The sequence below is a fragment of the Fusarium phalaenopsidis genome (assembly GCF_050370095.1).
Source record: "Fusarium phalaenopsidis strain FUZ10S chromosome Unknown contig_32362, whole genome shotgun sequence".
Lineage (NCBI taxonomy): Eukaryota > Fungi > Ascomycota > Sordariomycetes > Hypocreales > Nectriaceae > Fusarium > Fusarium phalaenopsidis.
The window spans coordinates 213,409-238,814 of record NW_028145385.1 but is presented as its reverse complement, the minus strand read 5'-3'; the positions used below and the strand labels follow the sequence as shown (position 1 = coordinate 238,814).

The 25,406-nt window shown below is 52.0% G+C and overlaps 8 protein-coding genes across 8 annotated transcripts; 3 read left to right on the top strand and 5 right to left on the bottom strand.

The window, feature by feature from the left end:
• Positions 1-473: 473 nt before the first annotated feature.
• LRP88_14494 (NAD(P)/FAD-dependent oxidoreductase) lies at positions 474-2,089 on the top strand (the record flags this gene model as incomplete). Its single annotated transcript, XM_083250837.1, has 2 exons — positions 474-1,085; positions 1,154-2,089. 2 exons carry the CDS (start codon positions 474-476, stop codon positions 2,087-2,089), a joined length of 1,548 nt encoding a protein of 515 aa, XP_083093469.1.
• Positions 2,090-2,671: 582 nt separating this feature from the next.
• LRP88_14493 (uncharacterized protein) lies at positions 2,672-4,590 on the bottom strand (the record flags this gene model as incomplete). The annotated part of the gene is made up of 4 exons (XM_083250836.1): positions 2,672-3,128; positions 3,196-3,764; positions 3,832-3,994; positions 4,070-4,590. 4 exons carry the CDS (start codon positions 4,588-4,590, stop codon positions 2,672-2,674), a joined length of 1,710 nt encoding a protein of 569 aa, XP_083093468.1.
• Positions 4,591-6,619: 2,029 nt separating this feature from the next.
• On the top strand, positions 6,620-7,357 carry LRP88_14492 (uncharacterized protein; the record flags this gene model as incomplete). The annotated part of the gene is made up of 1 exon (XM_083250835.1): positions 6,620-7,357. The coding sequence occupies one exon, from the start codon at positions 6,620-6,622 to the stop codon at positions 7,355-7,357; it is 738 nt and encodes a 245-aa protein (XP_083093467.1).
• A 76-nt stretch (positions 7,358-7,433) lies between these two features.
• On the bottom strand, positions 7,434-8,789 carry LRP88_14491 (uncharacterized protein; the record flags this gene model as incomplete). The annotated part of the gene is made up of 1 exon (XM_083250834.1): positions 7,434-8,789. The coding sequence occupies one exon, from the start codon at positions 8,787-8,789 to the stop codon at positions 7,434-7,436; it is 1,356 nt and encodes a 451-aa protein (XP_083093466.1).
• A 589-nt stretch (positions 8,790-9,378) lies between these two features.
• Positions 9,379-13,604, bottom strand: LRP88_14490 (uncharacterized protein; the record flags this gene model as incomplete). Its single annotated transcript, XM_083250833.1, has 11 exons — positions 9,379-9,857; positions 9,908-10,297; positions 10,366-10,494; positions 11,422-11,463; positions 11,682-11,767; positions 11,822-12,389; positions 12,439-12,806; positions 12,869-12,954; positions 13,008-13,286; positions 13,348-13,455; positions 13,536-13,604. The coding sequence occupies 11 exons, from the start codon at positions 13,602-13,604 to the stop codon at positions 9,379-9,381; spliced, it is 2,604 nt and encodes an 867-aa protein (XP_083093465.1).
• Positions 13,605-15,456: 1,852 nt separating this feature from the next.
• Positions 15,457-16,834, top strand: LRP88_14489 (uncharacterized protein; the record flags this gene model as incomplete). The annotated part of the gene is made up of 2 exons (XM_083250832.1): positions 15,457-15,647; positions 15,697-16,834. 2 exons carry the CDS (start codon positions 15,457-15,459, stop codon positions 16,832-16,834), a joined length of 1,329 nt encoding a protein of 442 aa, XP_083093464.1.
• Positions 16,835-17,392: 558 nt separating this feature from the next.
• On the bottom strand, positions 17,393-21,154 carry LRP88_14488 (uncharacterized protein; the record flags this gene model as incomplete). The annotated part of the gene is made up of 1 exon (XM_083250831.1): positions 17,393-21,154. One exon carries the CDS (start codon positions 21,152-21,154, stop codon positions 17,393-17,395), a length of 3,762 nt encoding a protein of 1,253 aa, XP_083093463.1.
• Positions 21,155-22,355: 1,201 nt separating this feature from the next.
• LRP88_14487 (uncharacterized protein) lies at positions 22,356-25,249 on the bottom strand (the record flags this gene model as incomplete). Its single annotated transcript, XM_083250830.1, has 2 exons — positions 22,356-24,753; positions 24,801-25,249. The coding sequence occupies 2 exons, from the start codon at positions 25,247-25,249 to the stop codon at positions 22,356-22,358; spliced, it is 2,847 nt and encodes a 948-aa protein (XP_083093462.1).
• Positions 25,250-25,406: the final 157 nt, after the last annotated feature.

Here is a 25,406-nt window from a genome sequence, read left to right as displayed (position 1 = left end):
ATTAGGACTAATATACTAACTATCCAGAGATCACCCGGCCCGCCATTGAAGGCACGTGACCACCCTCAGAGCTGTTGTACAGGGCCCAATCCAACAGGTGGGGCTTAATGTTCGTAATTATGGGCCTTGATTGGGGCACTTCGGCGCGAACTCTTATCATCGGGACGAGAACCCCTCACAATCTCGCCGATGCTAGGAGTCATGTGCGCTCGGATTACTTTGTCTGCTGTCATGGCCCCGGCTTTTCTCGCTCGCGAACTCTGCTCATGACTCAGCTGGACATGATGCCCTCCCACCACACAGAAGATGGAACCACCTTATATTAATAGTAGCCATCCAGTTGCAGTGCCTAATCATAGCTCCTCCACATCCTTGTAACTCTCTCCATTAAGCAGCCAGCAGGTACTATTACCGTTTATTGCGCTCTTTCTCTCGTGTCCACACCTGGTAGACCAATGACTTCCCTCGAGACCATGGACAACGCCAGGGCCACCCGATGGCTGCAAACCCCCATGGGCCGCACCATCGCCGCCCAGATTGAGGCGGATCCGGGTCTTCCGCAGTCCAGCAGCACCATCTCCTCATGGCAAGTCCCGTTTCACCCTGACGTCGGACGCATCCAATCTGAGGCCCTGCCCCAGTTTTCTGAATACGTCGTCATTGGCTCAGGGGTTGCTGGATGCGGCGTCGTCAAATCTCTGCTGGAGAACTCGTCTCCAGCCCAATCCTCAGTCACGGTCCTCGAAGCTCGTGGCCTTTGTAGCGGTGCTACCGGCCGTAACGGAGGTCAGCTAGTCAAGCCCTACCCTAGCCGCTTTGTGCAGCTCGCGCAGGACTTTGGGATCGAGGTTGCTGTAAAGGTTTTCCGGCTGGCCAACTACACCCTAGAGGAGATGCACAAGCTCGCCGACTCGTACGATGACCAGCTTCGCAAGGATGCCGCCGCCCGAAGGGTGACCAAGATGGTCGCATTCATGGACCAAAGGTCCTGGATCCAGGGCCAGAAGGATGCAAAGTTCTATGAGGAGCACATGCCAGAGGAGAGAGGGCTGTTCAAGTTCTTGACTAAGGAGCAGATGGAAAAGGTAAAAGCCCTATCGAATAGTCGACACGCTTATCTCTGCGCATCAATACTGATAGTTGTTGCTCGCAGGAATGGAATGTCAAGGGCGCATATGGCGGGCTCTCATTCCCATCTGGCGTGTGCTGGCCCTACCGCCTTATCACTGGCGTCTTCAAGCGCCTCCAGGACCAGTTCCCCGGTCGGCTAAACATCGAGACCAACACTCCAGTTACCACCATTCTCTACGATGGCAAGGCAGATTCCAAGCACCCTTATATCATCACGACTCCAAGGGGCATCTTGAAGGCAACCCATGTTATCCATTGCACAAACGGACACACTGGACATCTGCTGCCTCGTCTGCGAGGAAAGATCTTCCCAATGCGGGAGGCCATGTCGGCGCAGGATGTGGGAGACAAGATGCCCGACATGAGCGACCATATGTCCTGGACATTCCTGGAGGAGCCCAAGTTCGATTCCAAGACGGGAATGATAAGGATTGGCTGGGTTTATGGCCTGCAGAACAGGAACAACGGTGGATTCTGGATCGGCGGCGAGGACCGTCGCCCAGAGGAGATGATCGCGTCTGACGACTCTGTCGTCAGCATACAAGGCAAGGTTGATCTTGAGACCAAGCTAACACAGGTCTTCAACCACAACTGGGTCCCCAAACAGCCTCGAATTCAGGGCATCTGGACCGGCATCATGGCTTCCACTGGCGATACCTTGCCCTTCGTGGGAAACCTACCGGCCAGTGTTACAGGACGGCCGGGCAGAGGAGAATGGATCGCTGGTGGGTGGAATCAGTATGGCATGACGAATGGATTGACATGCGGCGAAGCCTTAGGGAGAATAGTGCTAGGATTAAAGGTGCCCGAGATTATTCCACGGGAGTACTTAATCACGGAGGAAAGACTGCGCAACAAGAAGTTTGCGACGGAGGCGTCAGCACTTGATTACCTTCAGTGGACAACGGTTGGGGCTGCTATTGAGAAGGAGGAGGCGTCAGCCGTCAGCCGTCTGTAAAATGTTGGAAGGGGCCAGACAGATGTTTTGAGAGCTTGCAACAGACGAGAGCCCATCTCGGTCTTCCAGCTCAGTTATCCAATCGAGGTCCAGGCTTCAACTATAACAAAGAACACATTATCAACACATCATAGCATCATATCCCAATGATAACGACTTCAGGAAAGATTTGGTGTAGATCAAGGTATCCTTCGAAGCGAACATGATTGAGCTATCTGGCTATGTAGTACCCCTATCGTGATCGCCGGGGAGGTTTAAACCAACTTTGTTGCCTTTAGACTGCCTGCAATTCTCTACATGGGCGTTACGATTATGAGAAGATGGCGTTGAGAATCTTGGACACTGAACGGCACCTTCAACACCGACTAGGCTCGATCACTGGTTCATTCTCACCGACTTCTCGTTATCGCCGTAGACTCATCAATGCAGCGCGTTCCGAATCGTTAGGTCACTACAGATCAAGCCCGGCTGTGTTTAATAATGAAATGCGAGTGAAATAACAACTAGTGACTGGAGTCATAGGAGGCAAAAAGTCAAACATTTGGCAAAAAGGCAATACTACATCGCAATAGGGCTGTACCCTTAGCCAGAAGCATGATCCATAACCTTGCTCTTCCTGCCCAGACAGAACAACTGGCCAATTTCGCGCCAGAAGCCGATTTGTGGCTCCATGATAGACGCCTCATGGGCATCAATCTCCGGGCGCTCCCAGACCAAGTCCGCCTCATGAGGCTTGACGAACTTTGTCCCTTTAAGAATCTTCCAGAAGCCAAATGTCAAAAAACCCAAAAGAAGAAAGGTATAGTTGATAAAGAAGCTGGAAACGCTCCAGGGCATAAATGTCTCGTAGCCGAAAGTGAGGATGACTATTGTCAAGAGTGCGGTGGCGGCGTAAGCCATGTAAGGCTGGCCCCAACCACAGTACGGCAATGTCCTGCGGTCGATACCTTGAGCTTTGAGGGCTCTGTAGAAGAAGATGTAGGTTATTGTCATTGTCAGGAAAGTGACGAGGCCAGCCGCAGTTGTTAGCGAAATGAGCCTATCAAGACGGTTAGTCGTTGTTCCATATCTCGTCTTGTTTGTAGTAAGTATTTGTGACAACATACCAGTTGTATACTTCAACCGTTGAACTACTGAGCTGCAGAAATGCAATAGCACAGAAGATGATTGTAAATCCGAGGCAGTAGAGAGGCACACCGCTCTTGGTGACCTTGAGCAGGAACTTGGGGGCAAATCCACGCTCCGCCATGGCATAGAGGCCTCGAGAGGCAGCAAAGACGTAGTTGTTTCCGGCCGAGACAATGCTAGTCAAGAGCAGGGCGTTGATCATGCTCGGGAATGTCGAGATGCCTAGGTTGCTGGCGGCGATGACATATGGCGACCCAGCAGCAGAGCTCCCGGCATCAGAGGTTCCTTCCACGATGGCGACCAGCTTTGGGTCTTTGGCGGAAATGACGATGCCGATGCAGAGGGCCGATCCAACGAAGAAGAGAAAGAACCGGAGATACATGCTCTGAAAGGCGTTTTTGATTGTGTATCGTGGGTTCTTAGCCTCTCCGGCGATGGCGGAGATGGATTCAGGTCCGACGACGACGAAGGCCGCGTTATAGAAGCAGGCCAGGAAGCCTCGGAACCTACCGACTGAGCCCGTATCTCCATATTCGAGGAACGAACCCTGTTCATTTCAGTGATCAGCCAATATCCCACTGATTGTCAAATAAGCCGCCGTTCGTCTATCTTACCGGATTGTTCCAATACCGAAAGCCATATGCGTCGTGCCGGGGGTTTCCTCCGACCATTGTGACAAATGTGAAGAAGAAGACGGAGGCAAGGAGAAGGACTTTGCCCAGGGACATCCAGAACTCGACTTCGCCAAACCAATTCACAGCCACGATGTTGAGAATGCTGCAAATCATCAACATCAGCAAGTAACGCCACGGCACATGACGCCAAGTCATATATAATTCAGAGGCAACTCACGTGTAGAATACTATCATGGCGCAGATGACAGCGGCAACCGGAATATCGTCACGCCAGAAACCCATGACCAGGCTCGCGCCGACGAGCTCAAATGGAAGCGTGAGGGCGAACCAGAAAAAATAATTCCAGCCGACCATGAAACCGAATGCCTCGTCAACCCATTTGCCAGCGTGTTGGATGAGAGCTCCTGGAACAGGCATAAAAGTGACCATCTCGGCCGAGCAATTAACCACCATACCCATGATGAGAGAGTAAATGATGTATCCCAGCAAGAGGCTGCCCGGCCCGCCTTGGGCGAGGGGCGTGCCTAGCGAGACGAACACGGCCTGGCCGATGGTGCCGCCGATGGCAAAGAGCTGGATCTGGCGGTTGTTGAGTCGGCGCTGGAGCTGGGAACTGACGGGGATGGTGAAGCTTTGGCCGACGGGGCTGCTCGGTGAGCGGCGTAAACTGATATTTGCATCGTCTTTACCTGTCTTGGTTGCTCCACCGGTCTGGTGGACAGCAGAGTCGGATTCCATGGACAATGACATTCCAATCGCCAAGGCGATCAAGACGAGGGTGTATCCTGGACAAGGCCTCCACAAAGAGAAAGGAAGAATAAAGGAAGCAAGTCACTATGAATGTGGATAACTCAAGAACGAGGCAGGGCAACTCGTCCGCTTAATATGCGGATCCCCTCAGGACGGTTCTGTTTTATCACGACAAGTCTCTAGCGAATTCCACTTGTGGCCCGGGGTTCGGAGCGAATTGTGGTGATAGCCCAAGGGGCACTCGGAAAAGCTAGGCAAGAAAGGGGATAATCACATCCGGAGTCGAACCAACCACTGCCATTCGCCGGGCCGCTTTATCGTTATCTTGGCAAGACATATCGCGGCGAGTCACCTGCCCTTGTAGCGAGTCATGTTTATCGGCGCGAAGAGTCCGGGATGTGCTTATTCCCCATTTCGTCTAGCTTCTGCAAGGGCCCCTTGGGGTAAATTGCGTCAGAAGCCAGGGGCCCTGGGCAGAACGTGGTTCTCCCCACAACTAGCTCAGAGCTATCGCGGTCCCAAGGGCATCAAGCCGACTCCTTATCAACTGTCACGATTACCCCGCCTTTCCTCTCTCCCGTCCTCCAGCTCCTTGGCAGTCACTCTCCTCTGTAATGTAGTCTGCCATCTTAAGCTATGGATTCCGTTGCGAGCACTATCGATCAAGAAGCAATTCCGGCTCCAGCAGAGAAGGGAGTCCGTAAAGTTTCCCATCCTCAACATGATGTGGAGGTCAGCATGCATCGCATACTCTTTGATTCGCTACCTCCGGAACCACCACGTAAGCGGAGGAGAGGAGGAAAGATATATTCGGTAATAGACCTGTCGAATACTTGCAAATCGTGTTCTGCTATCCTGACCATCCACTCTACAGGGTTGTGGCACGTGTCGCACACGCAAGATAAAGGTGAGCCAAGGTCGATCAATGTAGACATTTTGGTTCAAGACTGACCATTCTTACCCAGTGTGATGGACGTCGTCCTAGATGCTTCAATTGCGAAAGGTCCCGTCTTTACTTTTGCGATGGCTACGGGGATATGAATCACACCGACGGCAGCCTTGTATGTGCTCAAGATGTAACCGATTCAGTGTTAAACCATCTCGAACGTTTGCCCAGTGCCTCGCCGTCGGACAGGCTCCAAAGCTCGTTTGGTGAAGTCAGCACCGCAGACATCGAGATTACCTCTTGGGGGTCCTTTGGGGAGTATATGAATATTTTCAACAACCCTCACCCTTTGTGTTTTGCTTCGGATAGTCCAGGTGAGGGCAGCGAGGACTCAAATAACCCTTCCAACGACGACGGGCCTGGCGAGAGCCAGGAAGAAACAACCAGCCCCGATGTGGACCTTGAGCCATCTTCATCATTTGAGACAGAAGTCGCATCTGAAGCAACCCGCAAGCTGCTGGATCATTACCGCACCCATGTATGCCAGCTTATGATGCCCACCTCAGCGCCCTCACACAACCCTTGGCTTCAGCTTTACCTCCCGCTAGCTGTCAAGAGTCCTTCTAGCTTGCCACAACAGATCCTCCTCTACGCCATCTTAGCCGTTGCGTCCTTCAACAGGTCTTACCTGATCCCCTCGAGTAGGGTTCATGACTTGAAAAGGGGCCGGGAATATAACGAGCGTGCAGTAGTGCTCATGCGGTCAATCTTTGACTCGGAAGATGCGTCAGCCTTGGTGGGGGAAGATAAAATTGCACGGCAGGCATTGATGGCAGCGGCTTTGACCTTGACAACAGCAGAGGTTTGTCAGATGAGCCCTTTTGCATACTAGACCGTCTCTAATTCATCCGTGCCACACAGGTATTCAGCGGAGCAAGCCAGGGAGACGGCTATGAGCATCTCCAGCTGTGCAAGCGCGTCATCCAGATCACTGGAGGAGTGAGCTGGTGGGTATCAGATCCCGCATGCCTCACTCTTCTGCAGATATTCCGCTGTCTGCATATTGTTGCGTCAACATCAGGCCGACTGGAACTCGTCGATCTCCAGCCACGAGGGTTGCAGTCGGCCATAATGCCTGCTCCAGTTGGAAACTATACGCTCGACATCACCTTTGGCGTCTCCATCAGGACTCTGCAGTGCTTGAACAAGATTATCGAGTTTTCCAAATTGAAGTCAACCCTTGGCCCCGATACGCCCTGGCCGAGCGACAAGGTTTCGTCGCTACTCGAGCTCGAAGACGAGCTATTTGATCCGCTGGAGGCTCCCGAACTGCTTAAGGACCGCCACTCTTTCCCCAGCACCGACTCTCAAGGAGGCATGCCGGGATACATTGCCGACCTGATCACTGACAACCACGTGTTTGCATTCCATTATAGCGCCGCCATCTTCTTCCGGAGAGCCTTGTGCGACGGCTCTGCTCACATCACCCCTGCCGTGAAGAGGAGCTCCGAACCCAAGACACGCCCAACGGGCCAATATTTGGTTTCAAAGGCGCTAGATCATCTCGAAAACATTGATGCATTGTCACGAAACATAGCCGTAGCCAACACACTGTGGCCCGGATTCATTGCGGCTGTCGAGGCGGTTGATACCGACTTGAGGCATCGCGCCTTGATCTGGCTTGAGCGCGCCAAGCGCCATGGGATTGGCAACATCCAGCAGTCGACGTCGCTGGTGATGGAAATATGGAGAAGAGCGGATCGACAGCTCGGGCCGGGGGAGAATCAAGACGGGCTAGGGGTAGAGTTAGGAGGTGTGGATTGGAGGCAGGTCATGCGCGACAAGAACATGTACATCATGTTAACGTGAGACAATATTTCCTACGTAGTACAGTGGTCCTCTGAGTGGCTTAGAGTGCCCGGTATGATTCTATCTCGCCTCAATCTTATGACTTGTGCAAAGAGGCCTCCTTGCGACTTTGCAAAACGTCGCGAACAGCTTGCACTAGTATCTGCCCGAGACTTCGTATTTCCTCTTCGCTGGCGACAAATGGAGGGCAGAGCAGGGCCGCGTCCACAGCCGGCGAGCAGAGGTAAACTGCTGCACCAAGGTTGAAGGACCGACGTGAGACTTCGCCTGCCAGAGGACCACCGTAGAGCTCCTTCATATTACCAAAGTCGACTGTTCGGAAGAGTCCCAGCCCTCTCAGGCTGCCCCCATGCTGCCTCCAGTCCTCAGGCAGTCCAGCGCTGACAACTTGATGCAGGGCTTCCCCCAGTTTTTTGCACTGGTGGATCAAGTCATCCCGGAACAGAATTGTCTGCACCGTGAGTGCGCCAGCACATGCCATCGGGTGGCCCTGGAAGGTATGTCCGCTCAGGAAGGTTGTTGGTCCTCTTGAATGCTTCTCAAAAACGGAAGCCACTCGCTCCCCTAGAAGCACAGCCGAAAGTGGTTGATAACCGGCGCCCAAGCCTTTGCCCACGGTCTGAAGATCTGGGGCAACGTTTCCCAAGCTCTGCCACGCATGGTAGCTCCCACATCGCCCCATTCCGCACATGACCTCATCGAAGATGGTCAAGATTCCGTATTTTTTGCAGAGCTGCGTCAGCTTCGGGAGATAGTTGGCAGTTGCAGGCACCGATCCGAGCGTTGCTCCCACTACCGGCTCGACAATCACGGCAGCCACCGTCTCAGGGCCTAGCTGCTTGAACTTGTCCTCGTATTCTGAGATGAGCTTGTTCTCATACTGCTCCTCAGTCTGGCCCTTGCCGTCGGCATCGTAGAAGCAACGGCTGACATGGTGGAATGTGGACGCCAGCACAGGCGCGAATGTGTCTCGTCTTGCTGGGTTGTTGCCAGCTGCGAGGGCACCAAGAGTGTTGCCGTGGTATGAGTGCACTCTGCCGATGAAGTTGACACGCTGTGGCTCTCCGCGGTAGACGTGATACTGACGAGCCAACTTGAGAACAGACTCGACCGCTTCGGAGCCCGAGGTGAGATAGAGGATCTTGCTGAACCGGTTGTCGCTCTTCTCCAATATAAGGCGGCCGAGATCCTCGGCGGGGTCTGAAGTAAAAAAGGACGTGTGGGCAAACGACAGCCTCTTGGCCTGATCGCAAATGGCCTGGATTACCTCTTGATTCCCATGTCCGAGGCAAGAGACCGCGGCACCACTGCTGCCATCGAGAACTTTGCGACCATCCGAGGTCAGAAGATAGACACCCTCGCCGCCTGTGGCAGTGGGGTACGTCTTATCTAGAGAACGGTGGAGAAGCACCGAGTTCTGTGGCGATGACATGTTGGCTGGCTGTCAGCGGAGAAGCGGTTTGATAGGCCGACAAGGATTGACTAACTGGCAGTGCCAGTTAGGTATTATATCCACGATCCTTGACCAAAGGGGCCCGCAAATCGAGGGGTCAAGATAGCGAGAATGTGATCTCGGAAGGCGGCCCACACTACAATCAGTCGCTGAGTGACCCACGCTCGCCCCGAAGATTGCTGATTTATCCCCGGGCTGGCCGTGCAGCCGATCATGAGGTGCCGAACTCGGGGCTCGGCCGGCCCAAGAGCAGTGAGTGACAGGCAACGTGGATGGAGGGAACCCCCATGGCGAGCGAGGTCTTTTGAGCTGCAGGATCACGACACTTTACGAGCGGTTTCGCAGGGGACACAAAGGGTTTAACGCTAGCAGCATTGGACATTTTTCATTTGTGGCAAGACGACAATCTACTCCATTGCTTCTTTTAATCGACTTATTTTCATGCCTATCGCATCATACATGTGTCTAGAGCCATCTCCCCCTGTCCCTTGCCTCCCCCCAGTCACGAATTGCACGCCGGCTCTTGTTCTTGTTCCTCTTTCTCGAAATCCGAGTTCAACCTCTCATCTCATGTGTCTTGACCGAGAACTTCTGCTAGATGCTTCTGCAGGGTACGATCCCAAAGCTCCTTGTTCTTGTATTTCGACACGTCCTCAGTGAAGCTCTCGACACTCGTCCTGAGTGCGGCAGCAACCTCTTTATCCCTGGTAACCTCGACAATCGGAGTTACGTACGTGCGAATGGTGAATAGCAGGGCCCTGGTCTTTGGAAGGCGCTGGAGGGTCTGCCGCTCAACACGGAGGTGGAGATCCTCCAACTTAGGAGGGTTCTCTAATTGCTCTAGGGTCAGGTTGTGGTGCGGATGACGGTGGAACAGGTCTGAAGAGTCGTCAATCGCATAGTTGAAGCGAGACACGGCCGATTCAACCTTGAGTCGCTCGAAGAAGCGATCCATAGACTTGGCCAACTTGCTCTCATACTGTGGAACTTTGCCTGCATGAATCTCCCAAAGGCTGAGTCCCATTCTTTCCTCGATTTTGAAACCCGCTATTTAGTCCGTTAGCCAAGTGAGAGGGAATAGTATATATCGTTCTCACCTGGAAAGCATACTCCTCCCGCTCTCAGCGTCGTCTGGCCAGTCTTGGGATTGTTATAGAGCAAGAAGAAGTCTTCTGTAGCAAGCAGGCCCATCACCTCGAGGGGATGATGAGTTTTCCATATCGAGGCCTCTCGCCTTAGGTCCCAGACGTCACCGGTCACGAGGTTCTCCACGACGTGAGGGCTCTGCACCCGGAACATGGTGGGATATCGTCGAACAAGCGTGTTCTTGACCAGCTCCAATGCCTCGAACAGCCCGTCGTCGCATCCAGGCAAATAAGCAAGTACTTCATCCCGGTTTTCCCGATACAGACGCTTCTTCAAGTGGTACTTTTCGAGATATGTCTCATCCAGCTCGATCCAGTTTTCGACATCGGTCTGTTTCAAGCCTGGACAACAACGAGCCACGATTAGCCAAGAACAATGTATGGTACTAGATACCTGACAGCTGCCTTACCCATAGTAACATGATAGGGGCCATTTTTCCAAGGTCGATAAGGAAGCTGCTTTTGTGTGCGCCAATCAAAGTCAGGCCTGATGGGCTTGATTCGTGCCACATCGATGAACGAGGGCTCCGGCTTGGCCACTAGACACACGTGCAGGTTAGCAGTCAGTTTCATGGCAAAGGGAAATTTTGAAACAAACGTGCCTTTCTCGCTCACAGCCGCTGTCACATTGCGTTTCTGTTTGCTGGGTGTCAAGATGGAGGCCAGCCATCGACATGCGAATACAGCACAGAGCAGAAAGACTCCAAGGAGAGCCGCTGTACGCATATCTCGTGATGAATGCAGCTCTGTCTGCCTGTTGCTTTTACTCCTTGCTAGAGAACTGGAGAAGACAGACAAGCACATGGCAAAGGTCACGAAGAACAGGTGATGGCGGGAGTGATAAGCAGCAGGGCTCAGTCAAGCTCTCCGCATATTGCCTCAATAGGTGGCACCCTTGGCGCGGGACATAATACGCCGCAGCATCTTGGCGTTGGGAGAACTGTCTAAGTCCTGGAGCTCGTTCATCGGGCCGAGTCGCCGATTTCATGGGCCTCGCGCCGAGAGTCCATCACCCATGGTCATATTCGCGCCGAGCTGCGATCCATCCAAATCGGGTAAGATAGGGCGCGTTATCTAGAGCCTAATCTGAGCGAACAATCAGCCTCCAGTCGGCACATACGACTCGCGTTCAAGCTATGCAAGGTCCGTCACATTATCTCGCTTGCTGGGTTGGCTCGCCTGAGCCCTGAACGCCCACATGACCCGACGGGTAGATCGTCGATAATATTGTCGTGAATTTGGGAATCTATATTCCTTGTGTCTCGCCGCACATCTTCAAGGTCACTGACAACAAGTGGGCAAATCATGACTATGAGCAAGGAAAGGAAGTGGTATCTAATATATCAAGTCCAGGATCCACAGACTGAGGTGTAAGAAAACTCTTTTCTAACTATCCTAACACGGGAGACCTGTAGATGAAATCACGGTGTAATACTGTAGTGCAATGGTATTTAAAGTAGTCGTACGTTCATGGCTATGCTCCTTGTCATTGCGAGCGATCAGGTCTTCTAAAAACAGTAAGTATACCCAAAAGACAAAAATTCTATGCACGAAAATTCTGGGTATTACTCTTCTCCTTATAGACTTTAGTTGGGTTTCTGTAACTGTCCTTAAACCAAGTTGTTTACTATCTCTTACTACTCCTGGTTGGATGGGTACAACACTGAATCAATGGTCGCAAAGCCTTCTTTGATTGTCCTGGAGGATACAAATCTCGTCAACAAACCCAAAGACCCGGCCTTGTCGTTGGTGCCACTGGCTCTGGAACCCCCGAATGGCTGGTGGCCTGGCATCGCGCCTGTGCACTGGTCGCTGTTTTGGTAGTTAGTACGTATGCTCTAGGCAGATATAGTGCTGCAAACTTACTTGACATAGAAGTTGCCAGCCGCAAATTGAAGTCCTTCAGTTGCTTCAACGATAGCCTGCCGATCCTTGGCAAAGACGGCACCCGAGAGTGCATATTCGGTGGTTGAGTCGATGAGCTCAAAGATCTTGGGGCCAAAGTCTGCATCGTCGTAAACGTACAGACACAGGAATGGACCAAAGATCTCCTCAGTCATGAAGCGGGATTTGGGGTCGGACGACTCGACCACTGTTGGTCGAATGTAGTAGCCGGTTGAGTCATCATATGTGCTTCCAGCAAGGACCTTGATGTGTGAAGCGTTCTTGGCATCCTGGATGTGCTTCGAGACGCGATCAAAGGCAGACTGGCTAATTACGGGTCCCATAAAGTCTGTAAACTTGTCGCCCATGGTGAGAGCTTCGGTTTCGCGGATAAGGATCTCCTTGAAAGCTTCGGCCAGCGATGCGGGCAGATAGACACGGGACAAGGCGCTGCACTTTTGCCCCTGGTACTCGAAAGCTGCACGGATAGATTTAAGTGCAGCATTCTTCACATCCGCAGATGGGTGGATGAGATGGAAGTTCTTTCCACCTGTCGAGTTTCAGTACACTGACCAAGGCCCATCTTTGATCTAACGCACCTGTCTCGCCCACGATACGTGGGTATGACTTCCAAAAGTTCATCTTGGAGCCGATAGTGGCCGCAAGCTGTCGAAACACGGTCGTGCTGCCCGTGAAATGGAGGCCGCTAAAGTCGCGACTCTGAAAAACCTGAGCCGTCACCTGCTCGGCATCACCAGGCAGAAACTGGAGGACACCGGCTGGGAGTCCAGCCTCGATCATTATGTGGTTGAACAACCAACTAGAGTAAATAGCACCGGGACTGGGCTTCCAGATGACAACGTTTCCTGTGATGAGGGGAGCCAGGACAAGGTTCACGGCCAGGGCAGTAAAGTTGAACGGCGAGACAGCATAGACGAAGCCATCCAGCGGGCGGACTTCACTCCGACTGTGACGGATTGGTCAGTTGAGGGTTCCGGCAAGCGAATGGAATAGGGGTTGATGGCGTACTTCCACACATCAGGGGCATTGAACGGAGGCTGATTTTGGTAGAGCTTCTCCGCAAGGGATGGGAACATTGTGAGAAAGTCAATGTACTGTTGTTTTACAAGTTAGTCCCGAACCCGAGCTGTACGGGGGGTCTGCATACCTCAGCAGCGCAGTCAATGCTGGCCTGGTAGGCGTTTTTGCCCTGCCCATGCATCGTTGCTGCCATCATACGATACAGGTATGGTCCTCTGAGCAAAGCAACAGCCCGGTAGAAGATGGCAGCTCGATCGTGCAGAGACGTCTTGGACCACATCTTCTTGGCCTCGAGTGCTCCTTCAATGGCTTTCTCCACGAGCTCAGGAGTTGCGTGGGAATACTTTGCCACCGCGAGCTTGTGCTCAAAGGGGCTCTTCTGGGTGTGCTCTGTCGCACCGATAACCTGTCTTGGATTAGATTTTGTTCCACCATGTCGGCAAAGCCGTGAAAAGGTTTGCTCTCACATCTTTACCGTTCACGTTAGGGTGGACTTCGAATGGCATCTCTTTCTTCATCGAGGCCATCTCCTCGACGAGTGAGGACCGCTCAGTGGTTCCTGGGCCATAAGCGATCTGGTGAGAGTTAGTGACATGTCCCAACCCGAGCGACAAGGGTCCCCGTGGCAAGCACTGAGACGCGAAATGTCACTTACAATAGGCTCATTTCGTAGAGGGGGCAGAGCGAAGGCGCCCAAAACGGCGCTACTACCTAACGAAGCCATCGTGAATAGTGTGGGATAGTTGAACAAGGTATCCGAGGTGCTAGCAGTGCAGAAGATACATGTTATGAGACGGATATTTATTCCAACAAAAGAGGTCTCTACACAACTTGGTAAAGCGCTAGAAATCTTCGGCGCGAAGATAAGTGGGTTAGCACGGCGAATCGGTTCCCCGCCTCATTCGGCTCTTGATGTACCATCTTCGCGAGGTGGGTTTTTGTGTTTCACTTGCGCTTTTCGTAGACGGTTTCCTGATTTAAGTAAATGATAGCCGACATGGACAACGCCGCGCCCGGCCTGGCGATGCAGAGGGTTGAGATGCTCATTGACCATGCTTCTCCCTGGACCCCTTGTCCAAACCTCGGGGGTCACTAACCATATCCGGCGCCATGTGGGGCCCTTCATTTCTTTGGAGCGTGCGTCGGAAGATGCAGGGTAGCAAAAGATAGGTCTGGTTGAAGGACTTATCATGGGGACTTAACGTCCAGGGGAGGACGAGGTTCAAGGGAGTCAGTCGTTTAGCTGGAGCTGCAGTACGAGGGCAGCCGTTATACAGACTTTTTGTCGCGTTTATTAAGGAAACCAGCTATTCAGAAGCCATTTCAATCTAGATGGCCAACACTTCGGCTTGCATTATTTTGCCTCACCAAAGATTATGTCTAACTGGGTAACAATAACCAGGTAGGGGTACTGGATTTTGATGCCATCATGTATTAATGACGGTGATTTTTGCTGTTGTGGCTAATGGCTTCTTGTCATCATTGCACATAATAATAATGATAACCAGGTAGGATGTTGAGTTAAACATTACTAACCACGATACCTGGAGTCGAAATGGCTCCTTCATTATTTTCTATTAAGCCGCCACATGGGCTTCCTCACGTTTTCATAATATCGCAACACGTACGACATGTTCATTGAGCGCTCTATCCAGTCCGTCCATCTTCACTAGGGAGTGCAGACTCTAGCCGACCTGAGCCACCCTTCCTGTTGACTCGACCCTTGGTCCGTATATGGCATGGGGCACTGAGATGGCCCTTGGAGGTTATGGAGTCGGAACCATCTCCAACTTGGCGACGGATTCACGGTGTCCAGTGTGCGAGATGTAGAAACAAGTGGAAGAGGGTTGGGGTTTGTTTTTCACTGGTAGATAGCCATCTCTGTCCTTGCAAGTGAATCGTGTCGAGTATGTTTCCGAGATTTTGCTCGAGATGATTGCGTGTTGGTCAATCAAATAACTCATGTCCTACTTTCCTTGGATCTCGGGATAGGCACAATACTTGATAATATGTCGCAAAACTTCATTAACGGCTGTGATTGAGCTATTCTATGGCGCGTTTTCGCCTTCGCGCCTCACGCCTTCCATGAGATGCCCATCCCAGTGACAGGCCATCTTATCGCGTAACAGTTACTCGGCAACCCTTGTCCACCTGGGCCAAACCAGATATCAGCCACGATCGCCAGACGCGGCAGATGAATCACTTTTACCCAGACGAGGGAATTACCGGAACGTCGCATCGAGGAGCGGTCAATCATTAATCACAGACTTGGCGCAACCATCTGGCGTCTCCCACGACCATCAATAAATTCGTTCTGGACGTTCGTGCTTGAGCGGAAAGCCGGGATTGGTCCGAACCCGACCGTGTGAGTGGAACCACGTGCGTTGTAGCTCGGCTTTAATACGACCACCAACGCTAGTTCAACGACACCAACCGCACACATGATCAAGATAGTACATGAAGGAAGCTATATCTCGAATTTTCGCTTGTCTCTTTTTTTATGTTCTTTGCGGCTTTTTGCTCTCTTTTGTTTGTCCTCGTGAATTTGTCTTTTGCTGTTCACGCTGCACATCAGCATGAAAGTCGCCGACATGTTGTGTGGCAAGGGCCACGAGAACGACACAGAATACCAGCCACTTCGGGCATCAAGCCCTGACCCGTGGCAGGCAGAGACTGAGCCGGAAAGACTAAAACCCCGTGCCTCGGGTGTTCGCAAAGTGTGGAAGAATTTGGGGTGGACAGTCATGATAGTTACGGGCTTGGTCGGGTAAGTCCTGTGGTCTCCCACATTTACACGCACCTGACATTGTCTGTAGCGTGACCTTTTCTCTCGTGGTGTTTGGCATCGAGCGTTACTTTGTATACGCCTACGAGTCTTCTGGCCTTTCGCTAGCCGATCCTTTCGAGGACACCGAAAATTCGACAGAAAGCGCCACACGATGGGTTCAGCGACTGTCCCCTCACGTGTCTCCCGTCATGGTCCACTCCCACAACGACTACTTACGACCTCGTCCCTTGTTTTCAGCCCTATCAGTGGGATGCATGAGCGTCGAAGCAGACGTCTGGCGCAGCAAAGACGGAAACGAGCTATTGGTCGGTCACCACTGGTGGGATCTGACACCAAAAAAGACGCTCCGCTCTCTTTACATCGATCCGCTCTTGCAGATCCTGGACTTGATAAATGCTGAGCGCTCACGAGTCATTCCAGACTCCAATAGGCACCCTGCTGGTGTCTTTGCGAACTATCCGAATAGGACACTGATCCTGTTCATCGACGTCAAGGATGACCCTGTAACAACTTGGCCATTGGTTCTCGAGCAGTTGCAGCCTCTCCGAGAGCGAAACTACTTGTCCCGACACGACAAGATTTTCTCACCAGTCACGAATCAGACTTTCCAGTATGGTCCTCTTACCGTCGTGGGTACTGGAAACATCGTCAAGCGCCGTGACGTGAATATCGGCACAGACCCGGAGCGGTGGCGCCAGTACCATGACGTCTTTCTCGACGCCTCTCTCGATCTGCTGGACCATCCTGGATATTGCGAAAGAAACGACACCTATTGCTTGGACGTCCAAGAAAACGAATTCTACACCGCCTCGGTGTCTCTGTGGAGGGCTATCGGAACCCTCATGTTCGGTTTCAGTACCTCTCAACTCAAGATCGTGCGAAGCCAGATACAAATTGCCAAGCGACTGAACCTCAAGTCACGATACTGGGAGCTACCTGGCTGGCCGATTTCGTACCGCAACTATGTCTGGAAGATCCTTGCCCGGGAAGGGATTGACCTGCTGAATGCCGATGATATCGTCAGTGCGGCGACGAGACACTGGAGTTCGAATGCTGTGAGCGAGACTGTTTGGATGTGTGGTGTTGGCTCATTCCTGGCTGGCTTTTCTATTACTCTGATTTTGCTTGGGAGGAGAATGATTTGGCGCGAGTTGTTCTGGAGATAGATGAAGCTTTGGACCCTTTTTGATATACCCCTAGAATAGCAGCTACGCGTTAAAGATACCATGTTTACCCTATGAATTTGCTTCGTAACCGGTACAGAAAAAATTTGGGCGATGTGACTGCACCTAAAGCCGTGCAGACGTTTACAACCGACATCTACTCTAACAGCAGCCACACGAAACATGGAGTACACTTGTTACCTGAGATGAACTCTGGGTAAAATATTAGTCGTGGTGGGTGGCCGCTTGGGGATCTACACATGCACCGCCGGTGGCACCATGAGCCAGATTATATCACCCTTGGTATTATATTGTAGGTGCCTGCTAGCTAACAGCCTCGCCCTAAAGCTGCCTATTCCGAATCACAAAATGTCCTTACCCCATCCTGTCTAAAAAATCCCCTTCTCTCTTACCGGATACTAGCTAGAAATCAACAGCTCCTATGACCCCCGCCCACCCGTGAATCGGACATTGGGCAGCTTCCACCCTGCAAACCCCAACAACTTTATTTTCCATGTCCTGTAAGCTACGCCCAACCCAGCAATGACTGGAATTGCCGCATCATCGTGAAAAGACCCGGACAAATTTCGTGAACTTTGTCCAAATTCCCTGCTCCTGAGATGGTTCATTCGGTGCTACAGAACGGGCACGTGGCTTCGCTCTGACAGTGCCCCCAGTGGGTTCCCGAGGAAATGATCCAGGGATCGGTTCATAAGACGAAATAGTCTTCACAGGGGCCGACGGTCCCTCCACAAGATATTCATTGCGTCGTTTGTCAGTTCGAGTCTTGTTTTTCCCTCGTGGACGATGGAAGTGCGCCCCTCCTGACACGTTGCAGGACCGTTCTCGATATGTAGACTCCGCCGCCCTCTCCTGGATGTTGACAATGTTTCGGAGATCGTCTCCGAAATGAGGTAGCCCATATAGGTTTTCGACCAGCTGCGCCACACCCGTATCATCCAGGAGTTTGGACTCGTCGCCTTGCCTCATGGCCTTTTCCAGTACTTCCACCCTTTGAAGATATTCAGCTTTCTCCTTCTCAAGTTTGCCACGGCGTTGGTTAGATCCCCCAGCCTTGATCTTCTGTCTCTCCTGGTCAATGAGCATGTCGAGGTACTCAATGGTAGCGTCGTTGTAGGGTGTGATGGCGTGTCTCTTGAGGAAGAAGCCAAACTGGATAGCCGCTTCTTGGACTTGTTGGTGCTCAAGCTTGAACTCCTCAATGGCCTCCTTCTTCATCCGGATTGCTTCTTCTCTGAGCTGGATAGTATCGGCGTTCTTGATGAGATCTCTGTCTGCGGCTGCATCTCGGTGTTGATAAGTCGTCGGCACATATTTGTAGTAGATGTGCATATGGTCCATCCAAGAGTGACCACATTCGCACATGCCGGCCGGATCCATCGCCCAGCATTTTTGCAATTCAGGGTGACCCTTTTTGTTGCGATCGACGCTCTTTAGGTAGCAGCCTTCGTGACAAACAGTCTTGTAGATGGTTGTGGCAGTGTCTGTTTTTCCTTCGAAATCGGTGCGAATCTCGACACATTCGTCGTGTGTACAGACTGTCTGCGGCTTGTCCACCTTTTCCGAAGTTAGAGTCTCCTTTTGGATGAAGAGACGCTGCTGAAGTTGTTGGCGCGTGAGTTCAAAGTCCCGAAGCTCCTTGATGGCATCATTATTCACGTCGATGCTCGCTCTGATTTTCTCAGCAATGAACGTCATTGGTTCTGTGAGTCGGTGAATCGTGTTGCGGGTTTCGTTGAGATTGATGGTGCTGCGCACTTGATGAGGAGTGATGCCCTGGCAGTGCTTAACGAGCCGCTCGCACTCTCCGACCGAGTATTCCCAGCTGCGACGGTTGTCTTCCAAGTGGCCAATATCAATGCCCTTCTTCTTGGCGGCAAGGTATCGGAAGCTTTCCGAGTCGAAGCAGTACACGTTGTTCTCAAACAGGCCCATGTTGACGTCTTTGTACTCAGATAGAAGGGCATTCAAGGGCTTGAAGGTATCGCCAGGCTTGTAATTGGAGCCACGGGTGTTGGTGAACCCAAACACAATGTTGTTGGCCGCGTTGCGATGCAGGTGTGTCAACAGCTGTTTGATGCAGAACCGGAACATGACGGTCAGTCGAGCGGCATTTGGCTTCAGGAGGATGAGAACTCCGTGGAGGTTGTTGTAAGTCCGCAAGACGGTCAAGATGTCGTTCATGTTCGAGTTGTCCTGATCAACACCGCGGGTGTCTCCAATTCCAGGCGTGTCGATAAGACGAACACGCGTCTTGCCGATATTGACAGTATACACCTCGGTCGACTGCGTGGCTGATTGACCTCCAGAACCATCCTTTTCTGACTCGCTCGAGCCAATCTTGATTTCCGTTTCCACAAATCTGCCGTCAACGGCGGTTTGTGTCTGAAAGGAGCAAGGAATGACACATTTGAGGTCCTCGGCGGCCAATGCGTCGTCGATTGATTCGTACGAGAGATAGTTGATGAATGCGTTGATCCATGTCGATTTGCCAACTCCTGTCTCACCCAGGATCAAGATGTTGAGGTCCTCGAACGGCTCTAGCGCCTTGAGCTTCCCAAGAAGCTCGCCACGATCATACTGAACCCATTTTGACCCGTGTCTCGGATCGTTGCACTGAAACTTCCACTTGTGGTAGACGCTCGCTCCGCAATCGCAGTACAGCAATTCGTCGACAACACCGTACTCGACTGATGACTGGCAAGAGCCACAGATCCAGTTGCATTGCAGTTTCTGGTCGCAGCCAGGGCGGGGACAGGGAATCTTGACGGCTCTTCTGTCGAGAGGTTTGCCGTTCACGGAGCGATCTAGCGCGTCGTCGGCAACTCGCATGACACAGTTGGCGGCCAAGACCTTGCGCTTCTCTACAATGTCTTCACTGATAACTCGTCCTCTCCGCCAGTGTGAGATGTAGGGCTTCTCCAGGAAAGTGCCGGGAGCGTTGTGGTCAACCGCGTCCTGGTCGACAGCAATGGCGAGTTTGTAGCGAGACTGATCTTCAAGAATTTCGAGGAATGCTGCGAGATTCTCCTCCCATACGTCGGAGTGATGACGGACATGTTCGTTAAAGTAAAAGACAAACGCGTCGTCATACGGATTCCCGTGCAACAAGGCGGATACCGATGGGCCCTCGTAGCCGACGAGGTGTGCTCCCCCACGTCTAAGGAGATCGTGGAAGTCCATCTTATCCTCACATGTCATAGCAGATAGGATGTTGTGAGGCGAGTTATCTCCAATAAATGCTGTGAGCCAAGTCCAAAGTTGCTGCTCACTCGCCTTGCCGCTTCGAGCGGCCTTGACTAGGCTCGCGAAGTCAGCCTCCGGGATGACTTCCAAGGTTTTGCTCCTGGCAAGAAGTTGTGCAATGGAGTCAAGATGTTCAGGCGGAACACAGGTTGTATGAGTCTGTAGTCGAGCGAAATAGTCGCTGAGTTGTTGGATTGCGTCCCGGATATCGTCAAATAGCTGCACACATCTTCGGGCGCAGTCAGCCCCCAGCTGACGGTAGGTGATGTCGGCCTTGATTTCAAGTATCCGAAACGCGGCTAGCAGAGATAGCGGCATTAGGGCGTAAACCAGTGGCTGGCCCTTCCCGTCACCAGCTCTGGCGATATCACCGGGCATGTTCTCGATGAGGTCCTGGGCGCCGGCAAAGTTGGTCAAGAAGGGAACTTGAGCGAGGTCGTCTCCGAAGACTGCCAGTTCGACAGAAGTTTCAGGATGGGTATAGGTCTCATTTTCGACTCGTGACAGTCCTGCTGTCTTGAGCAAAGACATACGTGCCTCTAGGTTGCTAGAAACCTGGCTTCTGTCTTCGGAGGGATCAAGTTGTCGCTTGGCAGTGAACACGTAGCGGGCACCCCAAGAAATACCAGTCACGACGTGAGTAGCCACATCGGTGTCCAAAACGTCAAGTGCGACGGATTCTTTGATGCCACTGGCAGTGAGGTCGAGATCCTCTTCCACAGTCTTGAAATCATAGTGTAGAGAAGACTGCACAGCATGGTTCGTGTCGCGTTTGTCGGACAAGTAGAGGCCAGAACCCTCAACCTTGGCAAGTCCAGCTAGGACGCTGACGGCCAGCTCGCCATCGATGCCACAAGCATCGAACTTTTCTGCGAAGGTGTCCCCGTTGATGACTTTGGCGTCGACCGACTGATGCCGGGTGATTCTCACGGCATCAGGAGGAAGAGGTTCGCCGAATAGGGACAATGGGATGAAGACGTCGCTGCGGGCGTCGTAGAGACTTCCCAAGGTGGCAACTTGTCCTAGAGCCGGGCGTTTGAGGATAGGAGACGCCATTCTGTCGACGAGATGTAGAAGTTCTGTCAAGGAGATGTGGAAATTGTGCTGAGGCGATGTAGAAGAGGATAATCAAGGATGAGGGTATGCAGATGATGAATGGAGGCAGATGCTACAAGTGAAGATGAAGGTTGAGAGTGAATACAGACGAGGAGAACTAAAGCATGCAACACAAAGCAATTGCGGTAGACGGTGAGACGGAAGAGAAACAACAAGATTGAACGTAGGTGAAGAATGAAAGAAGGTGAGGAGATTTCAGGTAGCTAGAAAAACTCAACCGACCTTAATATGAAGGTGACAACTCCCAGGTTTGAAGCCGGGGTCTTACGCGACCCTCCTTTAGAGATGCCGCCGGCCGTCATTCCTAATTTGCAAGCGAACTTCTTTGAGACACAGCCACAGGGTGCAGTTTCATCGGATGGCCAACACCACTGGACCTACAGTTTGCTACAGTGTTCATTATCCCTTGAGTTGTTGGTTTGTCTTACACAAATATGCATGTTGGTTGTTAGCTTCCTACACCTGAAACGATGCGGGCGGGAAGTAGCTTACCAAACGGGCTTAGTCCCCGGGCTGTAAAAGCCATTGTGCCATTTTTTGTCGCAAAAGGGGATCTGTTGTGGCAGTGCAAACATACGGGCTTCATGTGGTAACTACGGGCGTTTCAATTTTTAGCAGCGGAATCATGGCAATATGCTGCTATTGAGGGTGTAACGAGGTTGAATTACTTTAGTGGAGCGACTCGGACGTTACGAGCTTATAGGCTGCACCATTTCCCAAGTTATACTTTTCGAGTGACTGGTAAACTTATTGGCAGCCTCACTTTTACTCGAAGAGGCCCATGGCAGGGGTCGCACCACGGCTGTTCTTCGCCTATCCCCATTGTTACAATGATATCTATGATACATCTAAGTAGTGGCTTCAAATTTATTCACTCGTGGTCACTAAAGAGGTGCCCATTAACCACCCAGCTCATACAGAATCAAGTTCCAAAATCCATTTGTTAGATCGGACAATCAGTCGTCGATTTTCAACAGTTTTAGCTGAGAAATTCGGGTACCTCAGCCCAGGCTCAGCCCACCTTAGCCTAAACTCGGGGGGGGCAGATACGACAAAACAACCAAAGAGAAAAAGAAAAGGGAGATTCAACAATGCGCAGAAAAGGAAAAGAGTGGAAGGAAAACACCAATCCGTCGCCGTTCTAATTACTATCTCCCTCCCGCCTTGATGTTTCAAATTTGCCAAAGAAGTCTCTAAGCTCATTCTTGAACCTCTTGAGGAGACTAGTCTTCTCGTGACTGGCTTTCTTGTGACTGACTTGCTTGTATGGGTCATCCGCCCTTCCTTGATTTCGCTTACTCCTCGAAGACTTGGAGGTCTCGTACCCGAATTCTTGCAACAGTTCAAGCACCTCCTGGCGCCACTTTGCTGCCTCTGGTTCATTGCTCATCGACTCCGGATCGGCTACGGCCTCGAGCATCGGCTCGCCGTGGGCCGTCTTGTACCAGTGCGTACTCGTCTCCAGGATGAACCGGATGATCTCGAGTCTGCCCATCCTGTAGGAACGCTCAGATGAGAGGAACTTAAACGTGAAAAGATGTTGTTTCCCAAGGCCTTGCCTGGATATGGCGTTCTCTAGGATGGAAACTCTGCCTTTCTTTGGGATGAGGAGGGAGGGGTCGTCTTTCAGCTTCTTTTTGACATAGTCGACGAAGCCGGCGCTGGCGGCGAATCCGGCGAAGCAGTTTTCGGCCTCGGAATGTTCATCGGTGTGCTGCACGAGCCAATGCCTGGTTGACCATCCTTCCGGTGTCGAGTCTTTTGACCGGGCTGCCGACTCCCATTCAGAAAAACCTTGGACCTTGACATGGATGTCGTATCCCTGCTTATTAACGTCGTCCGTGGCTTGGATGAGCCGGACGTTGAGCTGGCTTATCCTGTCTGCGGTGGCGGCGTGGTAGAGCCTGGTTATGCATTCGAACAAGATCCGGACCAAGTCAAATGGTCCGAGCCCTGTTGGAAGACTGTGCGCCTTCATCACTGTCTGGTACTGAATATAAGCTTCTAGTAAGTTGAGGTTCGGCTCAAAGTCTGGCGGGGCTTTGGAGCAGATTTCGGCTCTCGTTGAATCCTCTTTGACCCAATCTGCCGCTGTCCGATGGAGGAATTGCACTCGGTCCTGTACCAGCTCGCATATGCCTCTTGTATGGCCGTCGACAATTCGCTTCATGACATTGTGGATCCCCGCATTGGTGATGGCATGCGGGTTGGGGTTGTCCTCCGTGGCAAGCCACATGACCTCTGCCTCGCAGGGTTCCAGTGCATTGACGCAGATTTGTAAGATCTTAGACGACCGACACTGCCTCTCGGCTGGGATGGATCGCCATATTGCATTGTATAGCCCGACGATGTCACTGGGGATCTCGGCGAGCTTACCTTTGAGGTCGGGTAAGGATGGATTGTCAACCAGGATCCAGAGGAGATTGTGGACCACGAGATTGACCCAGAGGAATACACCCTGGGCCTTCTGGATGATCTCCTTGATTATTGACGTGGCTTCATCTTGAAAGACTTCCTTCACCTCTTGGAACGCGATGCTTTTGTCGAACTCTGTGCGGACAAAGTGCTCAATGTCCCTCTTTGAGAGATTCTGCATTGTTAGAGAGGGTTCTCTCCCGAATGCGTCCGCAAATACGTTCCAGGGGCGACTTGAGACGCATATCTTGATGCCATATTGTGTTGCTGTATGGCGTATCCAGCTGATTAGGAGATCGGGAGAGTTTTCAGACTCTTTGAACTCGTCGAGGCCGTCGATGAATAAGGCTAATCGAAAGTTTCGTCCATGGAATGAGCAGAGAACATCAAATGACTGCTTCAACTCCTTCCAGGTCCACTTTGGCGCAACTGTTTCGTCTCCCAGTACAGTGTACAGTGCCCATCGCTGGGGTGTTACAACAGGGATGAGTGCTGGTCTCTGTTTCAAGCACTGGTGAAGAAGTGTCCGAAGGAGGCCTTCTCTTGACGTCTCCATCTCTGAGCCTGGGTTCCAGAAGAAGAAGCCGGCTTGCAAGCAGGGGAGATCTCCTGCATATTCCTGGAGATGAGGTTCCATCTCTGGATTCTCGATGATGTATTTCATCAATGTGGACTTGCCAGAACCTGGCTTTCCAGTGATCCAGTAGATCTTTTCATCTCTTTGCTTCAGCCACGTTGGAAAGCTTGGCCACTCCAGTTGCTTCCCGTTCTCGCCCGTCTCAGAATCCCGAAAGATCCAACTGCAGGTGCTTGCATATGCGTCAGGGATGGCTTCCTTTCGGTAGTTGATCTCCCGAAACGAGAGACTGGTCAGGATCCTCATCAGTATGTCGCTATTGACGCGGGCATGAGGGGCTGGTTGGGATGCGACTAAGAGGGTTCCCCCATAGCTGGCTCCCCACGACTTCCAGTCCATCCCCCAGAGGATATCAACGAGATCTTGGTGCCTACGGCTGAGGTGGTCTGCCTTTTCCGGTGTTGTCATTTTTGAGAGCTCCCTAGAGATCCGATCTAGTCGATCCTTCAACTCCTTGTGTCTCTTGTCATCTTGTTTGGACTCCGACCTATGATTATGTTAGGTAGATGCTCAGATTGTCTGGCATGATCTTACAAGACGGAAATGATGGCTGCAATGGTCATTTGGGAACGAATCTCTGTCAATTCCTCCCTCAGAGACTCAATCTCGTCGTTCTTCCACACTGCCTTGAGGGCAGATGCGAAACTATTGGCGGCTGTGCTGATTCTTCCCTTTCCAGACCGATTTGCCTGCAAACCGTGAATGGCCGAATGTAGCTTGTTGCTAGCTTCGATGCATCGCGCCGAGAGTTTCTGTAGAGTCCTATCCGAGGCAGAGGTTGCACTGGACGCTACTGGAAGGCGATCTTGAAGTTGCTTCCCGAGGCTGGTCAGGTCTTCCGACAGGGTTGACAACTCCACTTCGTGCGCAGTGTAACCAGAAGCCGACTGGTAGATTTCGCAGGTGCTGGAGAGGAGGCGAGAACCAAAATCGACGATGCTGATGATGGCGGATGCCGTCTGGAGGGCGGTTATGGGATCCATGATGGATTAAGATGAGGTAAAAACAATGGGAAGAGTAGCATGATTCAGCCGTTAGGCAGCAAAGAGTAGAGGATTGAAAGCGCAGCCTGGTGAGGCTGATGAGCCAAGCCCGCCACATGAACAGGGGTTGTCCAGCTCAGCCCCTTCAACGTGAAGA